Here is a 14,804-nt window from a genome sequence, read left to right as displayed (position 1 = left end):
GTTTAATGTTGCCTAGGGTTCCATAATGACCATCACATGGATTCCTGAGATGATTTATCTGGAGGCTTTTATAGTTTCTGTTTATTCTAAAAGTACTATGATAATTGCAAAAAACTGGTTTGACATCAAGTATTTTAAAACCACTGCCATTATTATGTCCTCATTGCTTTTGGCTCTCTTGGCAATGGATACCAGGTTTCCAGTAACACCTTAGTATGGATAAGACAGAAGTTTTCTTTCCAAAATGAATGCACAGGTTAACTACATCATAGGCTGCCAGGCTGGAATTAAGCCATCCTTGCTATTCACAGGACATCAGCCTTCTTAGAAAGCTTGGATCAGGTAGAATAAGGGGACTCACATGTTTTGGTTGTAAGTGAAGGGAATACAATTCCCGCTCAGGAATGAGAGTTTTATAAATACATGCCTCCAAAATACCTGCTTCTAAGACAAAGCTTTAACATCAAAGCAGATAATTAATTCACTGGAGAGAAAATAGTATCTGCAAGACAAGAATGTTTACGGAAATCTCTTTAAATATACGTGCATCACAGATGAAAATGTCATTTCTGTTTTGATCTCCAGAGCAAGATTCATCAAGGGTGCAATGACACATTTGCGTACGTTTTCACCATTCTTTCTGTCTCTTGTCTGCAGGACTAAACTACTTGTTTTGGCCATTTCCCCATAATGTTTCAAGCTAATGCATTCTAAATTCAAGCCCTGGATTTTCTTTGTAAACTTTTTGAGTCTTTAGGCTAGAAGAAAAGACTTATAAAAAGGATTATATTTCTACTGTGAATAATCTGAACAGGGTCTTTTGGAATATGTCATATCTTTCATACTGAAAGCTACTTATCCCAAGATGAGGTGGGATAATTTGAAAATGGAATTAGTTCTGAACACTTTCAAAATCATTAATATCATCTAAGACCAGAAGGTAAGTTTTTTGATAGTGTCGATCATAGAGATTGTGATTTTCTGTATACAATAATCGTTATGTTTCAACAGTTTTCAAATATAGTAATAGAGCATTTTAACTTCACCCCATTCTTCAAAAGGTAGTTTGTAAGTATCATTAACATAATTTTACAAATGAAAAAATTATGGCTCATAGAATTTAAGAAATTTTTGAGATCTAGCTAAATATTAGGTATAGTTCTTTGGCCATGAGACACTTCTTTTAATGATTAAGACTAAACATGTGAATGAAAATAAAACTTAAATACAATTTACACACACATATAAATAAACATAAATAAATGATATAAATCATCACTTGTTTAGTTCAAACATGAATGTGAAGAACCTTTTCTGGATCAACTGCTGTGCATAATAAGGGTCTCTATGACTTCATTAAAAGTAAAATTGGAGATGACTCTTTCTCACTTTAATTGGTTAATTTATTTTATTATTGCACAAAATGTCAATTCTTCCTACTGCTGCATTCATAAATAGAAGAATAAATGAAATGCTTTTATGCGTTCTCCACAATGTGGTGGATATATTCATGCATGTTTCCTGAATCACTTTTTATAAAAACCTGTGATGTAGACACTTGTTCTCACTTGATTAGAGGATACAAGGATGGAAGCTGCAAAGAAATGTACCCCAGACAAGAAGTTGTAAGTAGAGGAAAACAAGATTCTTATCTGGTCTTTCTGATTCTCAAAACAACATACTTAACTACTGGGATTGTGATTTTAAACATTTTGCAGAAGAATCTGTGAGATTATATTTTATAGAGGAATTGGAGAGAGAACAAAAAGGCTAAGGGAACACAAAAATAAAATGGATCTACAAAGAAAGCAGCAACATATGTTGTTGTTGCTGTTGTTGTTCAGTCACTCAGTCATGTCCAACTCTTTGTGACCCCATGGACTGCAGCATGCCAGGCTTCCCTGTCCTCCACCATCTCCTGGAGCTTATAAAACTCATTAATTAATTAATATTTGAGGATTCAAAAAAGCTATATTGTGTGTGTATGTGTGGATGTTCCTGTGTATCTGTTGTATTTGCTTGATATACACTTGCCTCTAAAGTTATTAAAGTAATTGAAGTCATCATGGTCATATCAAAAGAGTTTACTAGTTAAACATTGTTTATTATGACATAATATAGAGCATGAGTTAAAAATTTGAAGTACAGTCCATATTCATTAAGTTTTAGTTAATGGTTATTATTATGACTAAAAGTAGTCTTTACAAATTTTAATCCTATGCAAAAAATGAAATAATGCAATTAAGCATAATATGAAGTACATGGAGAAAAGGAATAATGTGACAGAGTTTGTTCTGGGACTCACACAGAATCCGAAGATGCAGAAAGTCGTATTTGCTGTATTTCTGGTCGTCTACGTTGTCTCTATGGTAGGGAACATGCTCACCTTGGTCACCATCACCACCAGCTCATTATTGGAGTCCCCCATATACTTTTTCCTGGCTCATCTCTCTTTTATTGATGCCTGCTATTCCTGTGTCAATACCCCTAAACTCATTATAGATTCACTCTATGAGAAGAAAATCAGCCCTTTCAATGGATGCATGACTCAAATATTTGGGGAACATTTCTTTGGAGGTGCTGATGTCATCCTGCTCACTGTGATGGCCTATGACCACTATGTGGCCATCTGCAAACCCTTGCACTATACGACGATCATGAATTGGTGGCTGTGTGGACTGCTAGTGGGACTGTCATGGATGGGAGGCTTTCTTCATGGAATCATTCAGATCCTCTTCGTCTTCAGATTATCCTTCTGTGGCCCTAATGTCATAGATCACTTTTTGTGTGATCTAAACCCTTTGCTCGATCTTGCCTGCACTGATACCCACACTCTAGGACTCTTTGTTGCTGCCAACAGTGGGTTCATCTGTTTGTTAAACTCCCTTCTCTTGATGGGCTCTTATGCAGTCATTCTGCACTCCCTAAGGACCTACAGCTTGGAGGCGAGGCAAAATGCCCTCTCCACCTGCATCTCCCACATCATAGCGGTCGTCTTTTTCTTTGTGCCCTGCATATTTGTATACATGAGACCAGCAGCTACTTTACCTATTGATAAAGCAGTGGCTGTATTTTACACTATGATAACTCCCATGTTAAATCCCTTAATCTATACCTTGAGAAATGACCAGATGAAAAATGCCATTAGGAAATTGTTTAGTCAGAAAGCTATTTCAGATGTAATATAAATGTACCTGGACACCAAAGTCAATTGAAGAGAGGCAAAGTTCAAAAAGATATTTTGACCAAAGAAATAAACCAGTATAAATCATAAATTCTACAAAGAGGGCAAAACAAATGGGTATAAAAATGGGACAAAAAAATAGGCTTTTGCAAATCTGGAAAACTACCAAATTTTTACCTATTTATCTAACTTCATTAATGTTTATGGATTCAAAACTATTTTTCTAATAAAACAAAACTAACAAAATATGCTGACACTTATTAATAATTTCAATTACAATCCAAAGTGTAGATATAGCTATTATCGCCATATTACAAGTGAGTCAATAAACAGCAAGGAATATGTTTCAAAACAAAAATACTGAGGGACTAGTAACCAGAACCTACCTGAACTGTCAGACCGTGTTCTTAAATGCTGTGATGTATGACCAGGCCATAATGATCAACAAGGAACATAGTTGTATTTTTTTTTTTTTATAAATTTATTTATTTTAGTTGGGGGCTAATTACTTTACAATATTGTAATAGTTTTTGCCATGCATTGACATGAATCAGCCATGGGTTTACATGTGTTCCCCTTCCTGGACCCCCCACCCACCTCCCTCCCCATCCCATCCCTCCGGATCATCCCACTGCCCCGGCCCCGAGCCCTTGTCACATGCATCGAACATGGAATGGTGTTCTGTTTCACATATGATAATATACATGTTTCAATGCCATTCTCCCAGAACGTCCCACCCTCACCTTCTCCCTCAGAGTCCATAAAATTGTTCCACGCATCTGTGTCTCTTATTCTGTCTCGCATATAGGGTTGTATTTGTTAACATTTATAGAAACAGTTCTGCTGAAATATATATTTATATAGATATATATATCTTAGTATATATTCTATCATAATGTATATATATATATTTAATTGTCATTATATATGAATAAATGCTAATGATTTTAATTAATAATACTGACCACTTTTTATGTGTCATAGTTGATGGTTTTATCTCAAGTAGTGTGGTGTGTAACTATTCAGGAATATAAAAGCAATGGACCATTTAATATCTAAGTAATAAATGATATACTATATTTCAAATTTTCTTATTGCATTCAGGATCACTTCAAATCACTCATGTAACCATCTTATCCTGATAAGCAATCAGAAGGAGGGATGATTCAAATAAAATATCATTTAATGTCAGAAGAGAATTTCAATTTATTAAGTATATAAATAGTCATACTCCATAAAGTATTTGACTACTTGCTAAGATTTTTTTACAATTAGCTCAATGTCTGGTTCATAATAAATGCTGAATAAATAACATAAGTGTAAAGAAAGATGAATAATATTAATAAAATGAAGATAAATAAGTTAGTGGTAGAGATTAGGAAACTTTTTCTACTTTTATGTGTTTCAGAGTCTGGGATGAATTTTAGTTTTATCTCCTTGAAAACTACAACTTTTATTTATTCCCACTTAAATTATGAAAAAGAAAGAAACTAAAGCTGTTTCTGTAATCAAATGAGCAAATTATTTACCTTTTATTTTTGTGCTAGTACCAAGATTTCATTATTGTGTTACTGTGGGCTTTTTCTGTTATTTGTTAATCAATTTGCTTTTGGGTAACATTATATTATGAAATTTTTTTTTTTAAATAAGTAGCTTCAGTTACATACAAAGTAATTTCAGTCATCCTTCATTCATTAAACAACAAACAGTTTTGGGTCCAAGGAATTAATAAAGCACATTAATATTTGCTTGGGTTTCGGTGGTAAAGTGGAGAAGGAACTGGCAACCCACTCCAGTACTTTTGCCTGGCAAATCCCATGGACGGAGGAGCCTGGTAGGCTACAGTCCATGGGGTCAAGAAGAGTAGGATATGTCTGAGTGACTTCACTTTCACTTTTCACTTTCATGCATTGGAGAAGGAAATGGCAACCCACTTCAGGATTCTTGCCTGGAGAATCCCAGAGACTGGGGAACCTGGTGGGCTGCTGTCTATGGGGTCACACAGGGTCGGACAGTATTGAAGCGACTAAGCAGCAACGGCAGCAGTGATAAGAGAAATTCAAGAGATACCTTCACAAAGTTTAGGACCACTGAGAGACCCCCAAAAGTACAGGTGATTACAATGCAGTTTTACAAAAAATAAGACAGTGGAAGCACAGGATGCTATGAGAGCATGCTTGATGGATATACAACAAAGACTGTGGAATCGGAAAATTTACAGAATGAAAAAAATCTCAAAACTGAAACTCAAAGGATGAGAAAATGTTACCAGAGTAAATAGGCACCAATTGAAGTAAGAGTGTTCATAGAGATGGAATATATAACAAAGGCTAGAAGGTGAATATAAGAATGCAGGAATCCTAATAATTTTGATAGAGTTGTGGTTGTGAAATCAACTATTCATTTAAAATTACTTATTGTATTCCCACTATATGCCAGGAAACACACTGGGCATTTGGCTTATAAAGGGAAAATAGCAAGAGATAGAAGTAGGGAAGTTACAGAAGGATCTCATAATTACGTCAAGGCTTGATGCTATGTACTATATGGAAAAGACTGAATGGTCTTTTAAGCTAGCGAATGATGCAGTTAGAGTTGAGATTTAGGTGATGACTCCAGATACAGTACAGAAAATAAATTGAAGGGAGCAAGACAGGCAGCAGTAGAGCAGTTAGAAGGTGACTGTAATTATCTGGGTATGAAATGATAGAGGCTTGAGCTGCAGTGGTACCAATGATGACATGGAATGTGGTGGACATGTTGTACCTGGTCAAATCTCTTACACTGGGCCAGTGTACCTAGGAGTAGCTGCCGTATGGCTGAACAGTTAAGAACTCACAACCCCATTCTTTCTGTACAATTGCACCAGAGAAAATTGGAACTGTTTCACTGGGGATTACTGTCACAATCCCAGGGTCCACTACTGGCCAATAAATGACTGGATTGGGGGTGAAAGGCTGGTCCTCTTGCCTTAAGGTGGAACCAGTATCATAGCACAATAAATGCTGCAGAACTCTCAGGGCTCCTTGGTAAATCCAAACGTTAATTGAGACTCTATTCCTTTCCCCCTGTACTAGAGACAGCTTCCCTCAACACTTTTCCTTAGAAATTACTTTTATAAATTTTCCTCTCTGCATTTGTGCCTAAGAAAACCAAAGTAAAATGGAGAAATAAAGAAGGGTTCCAGAAATATTCCAGAGATATAAGCAAAATAATTTCATATATAAAATGAAGATTTGAGAAAGAAGAGTCATGATGAAATCCAGATTCTATCATAGATCATTGGTGGTTTGAGTAACCCAGGAAGAGGGAACAAAAGAAAACCAAGTCATCTTTGCCAATAGAAGAGGTCTCCCTACACCCAGAGGACATGACCGCTCATCTGCTATCTGAAGGATTAGCCCTGCATTGGTTGAGGAAACTGCAGCCATTGTGAAAGACAGTATTACATTCCTGAATAAGTGAAAAATATTACCCAATGATCCAGCTTTTCCAGTTCTGGGTATATTCCCAAAAGAATTGAAATCCAGAATTCAGATATTCGTAGTGTAGTAACACTACTCAGAGCAGCCAAAATGGTTACACGAACGGATAAACAAATGTGGTATACAGTTAACACAATATGATTCAACACTTAAAAATAATGGGTCTCTGACACATGCTACAACAGAAAATATGAGGATGAGTTAAAAGATGCCATTCATTTTTCATAAACTTTGTATTTTATAAACGGTTTATATTTATAGGCAGGTTGTAAAAAAAAAATAACACAGAGTTTTCATGCACCCTATATTCAGTTTCACCTGCATTCATCTTATGTTAGTATGGTGCATTTGTCACAACTAGTTAACCACTGATATTACATTATTTTTAACTAAAATCTGTAAATCAATTAGATGTGTTAGTTTTTATCGATGTTGCATTTTTCCTCCAGAATCTGACCCAGGAAACCATCTCACATTCAGTTGTTAAGCTTTCTTCAGCTCCTCCAAGCAGTGAAAGTTTCTCTGACTTGTCTTGTTTTGGATGATCTTGACCTTGATAGTTTTAAGGACTAGGCAGATATTTTGTATAAAATTTTGCATAGGGGTTTTCTGATATTTAACTTGCCATTAGAGCAGGGTTATGGTTATTGGGAGAAAGACCAGAGACACATAAAGTTCCACTTTCATCATATCATATCCGTCAGTACATACTCTCAATGTGACTTATCACTGTTGGTGCTAAATTTGATCATTTGACTCAGGTAGTATTTGTCATATTTATTCATGATAAATTTACTCCTTTCCCTAATTCCATAGTGCTGTCTTTGGAATGAAGTCACTTAAATGTGTGCTCAGCTGACACTGAAAAATTGGAGCAACTGAGGACAAAGTATCTACATAAATTATTTTGAGTTTTGTATATTCTCCTCTATCTAGTAATTGGTCCAGTTATTTATATCATTATAACCCATGGGTATTTATTTTACACTTTGGATTATATTTCAATTGTCTGTTATTTGCTTTGTTGCTGAACTATTTTTCCAGTTTGGGCACTGGGGGCATCTTTGACTTCTGTGTTCCTTTGGCTTATACTCATCACTGTGCAGATGTGTATGTTTTAGCATTTCCTTACTTTCTGTTGCTGCAAGATCCTCTCGTTTGTGTTTACCTTATTTGCTGCAGACCTAGAATCTGCCAGTTTTTTTAGAAGTCCTGATTCATTACTTGAAGAATGATATCAGTAAACAAGACCTGTGTTCTGGAAGACCATCTTTGTTTTTATTCTAGTCCAAAGATGTCACTTAGGGTCCATGTAAACATCTTTAATTGAAGGTATAAGCCACATTTTTTCCATAGGTAATAAGACAAATTGAAAAGTAAGTTGTTTATCACATGTGGTTCATTTCTCTTAATTGGAAGGGAAGGGATATTTTAGGGAATCACCTGCAGAATTCTATATTTTGCATCATTCATGTTTATGTACTCCTTCAGGGAGGCAAAAGAGAAGTATTTCCCTAATCAAAGTCTGTGTGAGAGTGGCTTTCAGAAAGTCTGGGATGAATCTGGAATCCACTTAGTTTGTCTTTTGGCATGCTGGTGAGGACCTAAGTCTCCTTGTGAGATCAAAGAGTTCCTGTTCCAGATGAACAGGTTTTTAAGATCATTTAAAATGATTTTTCATTTGATTCAAGGGTGTCCAAATTGCATTGGGATGAGAAAAGAGCAAGTGAACATTCAACCTTTGCATGAATTCCTACAAACCTGGTAAGATCTTAAAAACCTCAATGGCATCTGAATATAGTATAGTGTGAAACACTACTAGACTTTACGTATAAGATATTTTCTTAAAGCTTCCGTTCACTCAACAGATATTGGTTAAGACTCTACTCTTTTCTAGGCACTCAAATTCAGTAGTTTATGAACAAAAATTCCTATCCTTACTTAACACTTAACTTCCTAGCATACAATTTTGTTTACTTTATTTTTTTTTTTTATAAATTTATTTATTTTAGTTGGGGGCTAATTACTTTACAATATTGTAATAGTTTTTGCCATACATTGACATGAATCAGCCATGGGTTTACATGTGTTCCCCTTCCTGGACCCCCACCCACCTCCCTCCCCATCCCATCCCTCTGGGTCATCCCATTGCCCCGGCCCTGAACCCTTGTCTCATGCATTGAACATGGAATGGTGTTCTGTTTCACGTATGATAATATACATGTTTCAATGCTATTCTCCATGTACTTTACAGACCATTGCACATTTGCTTTTTTTTTTTTTTAAGATTTTTTTGATGTGGACCATTTTTTAAATGTTTATTGAATTTGGTACAATATTTTTTCTTTTCGTATGTCTTGGTGTTTTGGTCACGAGGCATACAGGTTCTTAGCTACCTGACCAGGGATAAAACCCCCACTCCTTGCATTAGAAGTCAAAGTCTTAACCAATGAACCACCAGGAAAGTCCCTGTTATATTTCTAATAATGGCTTAACCAACAACTGGTATAAATAAAACTGCCACTTCTTATTTATTCAGTTCCCTTCACATATATTTTAAGACCATTCTCATTGTTTTCTCTTAGAGAAAAGGTTGCAATGATGGTCTTTGACCCAGTGTCTGCAAGCAGTGGAATCATTAGACCTATATGCTGAGTGCAGTTATAATATTACAGATGCTGAAAAGTATCCCCTAAGAGACTGAGCCCGCTTAGCCTCCTACCAAAAATGTGTAGATTGACTACAATCCACAACTTGTCAGCACTATATATCAACAGACTGCATCACAAAAATTGCTTTATTCAAAAATGTGTTAAAATGTTACCTAATTTGATATTTAATTTGAATGTATTTAACTGTCGATGAAATTAAGCATCTTTATCTAATGTTTAGCTGTATTTAGCAAGAAGAGTCTTTGTTAAAATGGATTCTTTTGCCCATTAATTATTTTACTGTGTTTTTCTAAGATTAATAAATTAAATCTAGTTATACTTAAAATTATGCTTTTGTCTTGCATGTGAGTTGTAAATATACTTTACCAGTTGGGCGTATATAATTTGTTACTGACTGCTTGTTTGGAGACTATAAAGGCACATAACACAAATTGTCCAGTGATTCGCATACAGCTAGATATGAAAAAATGCTCTCTTTATTTTTATCTTCCCTTACTTGAGGTGACAGTATAGGCCATTAAAAATATACATTACAAGACTTCTACTGAAAAGTTACAGGTATTACTTGCAGCTTTCTGGGTTCACTTTATAAATTCCTAGTACTTAACCATAAACCTGAAATATTTTTAAAAAGTTCTGAATATGGCATATGTTCATTTTTGAAATTTTTCCTTCATTTTAGACACAGTGAATCCCTGAGTTCAAATTTAACTTTGAACAACATAGTATAATTTAAAGACTAAAATTTTTAAATAATAGGAGCTGAATTTAAGATTGTCAACATCTGGGGGCTTTGCTGGTGGTCCAGTGGTTAAGATTTTGCCTTCCAATGTAGGGGGTGTGGGTTCGATTCCTGGTCAGGAGCTAAGACTACACAAGCCTTGCAGCCAGGAAAAACAAAACAAAAAACAGAAGCAATATTGTGATAAATTCAGTGAAGACTTTAAAGCACTACAAAAAAACAACCTTAAAATTGAAAAACATTAAAATTGTAAACAACTAGAAAGATTAAGAAGTAAAGTAAAAATTAAACTTAGTCAAGGCAACAGATTAAAATAAATTTAATGATAGACTGGATCAACTGGCTGTGTACTCATTGCTAAAATTTTATGCTTTTTTTTTTCCTCTCCACTCAGTCTACTATCGTAAGTGTCTGTGTGTGTAATGCAGTGTGTGTTGGTGCATATATTTTTATGTGTGCTTTGTTATAGTTCAGTCACTAAGTTATATCCGACTCCTTACAACTGCAGGTACTACAGCACAACAGGCTTCCCTGTCCTTCTCTATCTCCCAGAGTTTACTCAAACTCATGTTCTTTGAGTCCATGATGCCATCCAAGCATCTCATCCTCTGTTATCCTCTTCTCCTCCCGCTTTCAATCTTTCCCATCATCAGGGTCTTTTCCAATGAGTAGGCTCTTTGCATCAGGTGGCCAAAGTATTGGAGCTTCAACTTTAGCATCAGTCCTTCCAATGAATATTCAGGACTGATTTCCTTTAGGACTGACTGGTTTGATCTCTTTGCTGTCCAAGAGATTCTCAAGAATCTTCAGGTTTTATTATGAGAGACATTCTGAAATGTTTAGACAAGCATTACTCAAAGCACTACTGACTGGAAGAATATTTTATCACTGGATATTTTGTTGAAGATGTTACGGCACATTGAGTGAATTCGGTAAACTGTTTCTCTACTTCTGCAATCAGTTCAGTTCAGCACATTAATATCAATATGTCCTTGATAGAAATTGAAGAAAACCTTCAGCTGAAAAAGTTATTCACTCTTGTGAAATAACTCAAATTAATATTCATGGCATGTGAAGAATTATTTACTTTTTCATTATTTTCAATTTCTTATATTATTATTTTCAGATGTATTTAAGAAACAGGTTGAATGAGTACTGTGAATTCTATTTAATTCAGATAAAGCATTGCATGGCAGATAAATGATTATGCATTGAAGGTGTCAGTCCCATGATCATGTGTACCTATTAGGGCTCTATCGCGCTAGTGGTAAAGAACTCACCTGCCAAAGCAGGAGACAGACACTGGTTCAGTCCCTGGGTCAGGAAGATGCCCTGGAGAAGGAAATGGCGATCCAGTCTAGTATTCTTGCCTGGAGAATTCCATGGACAGAGGACCCTGGTGACTACCGTCCATGGGATCACAAAGAATAGGACATGACTAAAGTGACTTATCATGCATGTAACGTTCATGTCATTTTCTTTTTTCTTTTTTCCTTTGCAGATAGTTTCTCACCAGAGCTTTGCCTTCACCAAATGAAATAATGCAGCAAAATAACAGTGTAATTGAGTTCATGCTGTTAGGATTGACACAAGATCCTAAGAGGCAGAAAATGGTATTTGTAGTCTTCTTCATTTTCTATGTAGGAACATTGATGGGTAATTTGCTTATTATTATGACCATAAAATTCAGCCATACACTTGGGAGCCCCATGTACTTCTTCCTATTTTATTTGTCTTTGGTTGGTACCTGCTTTTCAACTTCAGTAGCCCCGAGATTAATTGTGGATCCCCTGTCTGCAAAGAAAAGCATATCTTACAATGAATGCCTGACTCAGGTCTTTGCACTGTATTTATTTGGATGCATGGAGATCTTTGTCCTGGTCCTCATGGCCATGGATCAGTATGTGGCCATCTGTAAGCCCTTGAGTTATGCAACCATCATGAGCTGGCAAGTCTGCATCATCCTGATTGTTTTGCATGGATAGGGTCTTTTACACATTCTATGGCTCAGATTATTTTGGCCTTGAGGCTGCCCTTCTGCGGATCCAATTTGATTGATCACTCTTGCTGTGATATGCAGCCACTGTTGAAACTTGCCTGCATGGATATTTATGTGATGAACTTACTGGTGGCGATTAATGGTGGGGTGCTTTGTGCAAGCAGTTTTATAATTCTGATGATCTCTTACATTGTTATCTTGCATTCGCTGAGGAACCACAGTGCAGAAGGGAGGAAAAAGGCCCTCTCCACTTGCACTTCCCATGTCATTGCAGTTTTCTTATCGTTTGGTCCGTGTATATTTATATATACTCGGCCCCCAGCCACATTCCCCATGGACAAAATGGTGGAAGTATTTTACACTATTGGAACACCCTTCCTCAGTCCACTCATCTACACACTGAGGAATGCAGAAGTGAAAAATGCTATGAGAACGTTATGGCATGTCAGAATTACCTCAGAAAGCAAAAGATGAATTGTGGGCCTGGATTGATTTATTGAGTCATTGTTTTAGTAAATCTGCACACATTATCATATATGACAAGGTTTGACTCTTGTGGGAATAGCATAAATAAAATTAAAGTATGCTTTGCTTTATTTATTTATTTTTTTAATTCACAGGCAAGATGAATACCAAGGTTCTCATTCTTACATGGACCAAACTTGCCAATTCTAATCATGATCCCCTGTCAAAGTTTATTTTTCAATGAGTTCAGTTAGGTCGCTCTTTGCAACCCCATGGACTGCAGGACACCAGGCTTCCCTGTAAATCACCAACAGAGTAAAAATAACATGAGTTTTTTGTTTTTTTTTAAATTCTCATGTATTTGTACTTTTTGGGACATTGCAAAGTTTAGTGTCTAAACTGGTGACTCAAAAGTTTCATGTGATGCATTAGGAGGCCCATATGTATAAAAGAGTATAGAAATGTCATAATTTTGTTACAAGCTCATCTAGTCTAAATATCCCTCATGCCAGTACACAAACAGGCACAGACACATACACTTACTATACAGGGGTTTGTGGTTATTTGTACTTCAGATGATTGAATGGATGAACAAATGTAAGAGATATAAAAGAGAAGAAAATAAGCTCATATGCAGATGAAAACATAAAGTTTAGATAATAGAATAAGATGTTATACAGGGAAAGAAAACTTAGAAGTTTTTATGTGATTCATAAGTACTTGCAGTCAAATTAAATAGGGGAAATTTTGTAATTTTAAGTGATTTTTGGAAGATGCTATTAATATAAACAGAGTGTATAATTGTGAATAGTCATCTGCCCTCAAAAGTGATTCACCTAAAGGAGAAACTCTCAATTCTAAGTATACTTTCATTTATTTCAGGAAGAAGTAGAATTGTTGATATGTTTCCAGTGCTTTTTTGCTATCTCAGTTATGTCTCAAATATATTATAAGGTTGAATATGTCTTTCAAAAACATACAAATAGGAAATTCAGAACAAATAACAATTCTCTGAAATTCCCAGAGTAAACCCATCCTCGAGATTGTTCTGCTGAGAAATATAAGAAATATAAGAAGGAAGGTTTCCAAACAGTTTCATGTCTTCCTTATCTCTAACCCATAATAAATGTCCCTAATCCACTTTATTTGAACATCTGCAATGTGAACTAAAACACAGGAAACATTAGGAATTGATGAAGTGGTCATGAACTGGTCTTATTCTAGCTTTGAAATGGGGAGTGGAATATAATGATTAAGAGCATTAGCTTTGGATTCAGTCTTGATGAATCCAAATCCTTGTTCTATCACCTCCTAGATCTGTAACTTCAGAAAAGATAGATGGACTTCTAGGTTTCAGTGTTTGTCTATAAAATGGAAATTAACATAATATCTATGTTATTGGCTTGTCATGAGGGTTCAAGATTGCATACCTAACAAAGTATAGTATGTTCTATTGTTATCACAAATTAATTTTAAATATACTTACTAAAATTTCTGTTTTTAATTAACAGCCACCACATATGTTTGCCAGCAATATTTTATTTTATTCAGAGAATACAAGTTACAGTTATAACGGAAGGAAAATCAAACTGAAGATATCCATCAAGCATTGGTTTTGTGTGTGTGTGCTGTATTGATATTTTAAAATATATTGGTATATTGTCAATTGGCAATGTTCTGTTGGTTTCAGGTGTATAGAAAAGTGAATCTGTTATGCATATACATATATCCACTCTTTTTGTTTAGATTCTTTTACCTTATAGGCCATAACAGAGTATTGAGTAATTCCCTGTGCAACAGGTCCTTATTAGCTATCGAGTTTATATATGATAGTGTGTACATGTCAATCCCAAGCTCCCAATTTATCCCTGCCCCTCTTTATTCCCTGGTAAACATAAATTTATTTTCTACATCCATGACTCTACTTGGATGGTGTCTGCAGGTTTATAAATAAGGTCATTTATACACTCTTTTTAAAAATCCCACACATAAATGACCTTATAAATAAGGCCATTTATACACTCTTTTTAAAAATCCCACACATAAGGTCATTTATACACTCTTTTTAAAAATCCCACATAATCCCACACACATATGATATCATATGATATTTGTCTTTGTTTGACTTACTTTACTCAGTATGACAATCTCTAGGTCCATCCATGTTGATTCAAATGGCATTATTTTTTTCTTTTTATGACTGAATAGGGCTTCCTTGGTGGCTCAGACAGTAAAGAATCTGTCTGCAATGCAGGAG

The 14,804-nt window shown here is 35.4% G+C and overlaps 2 protein-coding genes across 2 annotated transcripts; both read left to right on the top strand.

The window, feature by feature from the left end:
• The first annotated feature begins 2,252 nt into the window (after positions 1–2,252).
• Positions 2,253–3,188, top strand: LOC145514205 (olfactory receptor 4C13-like). Its single transcript, XM_081511433.1, has one exon. It carries the CDS (start codon positions 2,253–2,255, stop codon positions 3,186–3,188), a length of 936 nt encoding a protein of 311 aa, XP_081367559.1.
• Positions 3,189–11,624: 8,436 nt separating this feature from the next.
• LOC145512146 (olfactory receptor 4C11-like) lies at positions 11,625–12,556 on the top strand. The gene is given in 2 exon segments (XM_081505758.1): positions 11,625–12,054; positions 12,057–12,556. Coding segments are annotated over 2 exon segments (930 nt in total).
• Positions 12,557–14,804: the final 2,248 nt, after the last annotated feature.

The sequence above is a fragment of the Giraffa tippelskirchi genome, chromosome 7 (genome assembly GCF_054371585.1).
Source record: "Giraffa tippelskirchi isolate mGirTip1 chromosome 7, T2T-mGirTip1v1.2.pri, whole genome shotgun sequence".
NCBI lineage: Eukaryota > Metazoa > Chordata > Mammalia > Artiodactyla > Giraffidae > Giraffa > Giraffa tippelskirchi.
This window is presented reverse-complemented; position numbering and strand designations above follow the sequence as displayed.

Excerpts from the sequence above, each read along its gene's own strand:
- LOC145514205 (XM_081511433.1), top strand. The coding sequence starts at position 2,253 with ATGAAGTACATGGAGAAAAGGAATAATGTGACAGAGTTTGTTCTGGGA.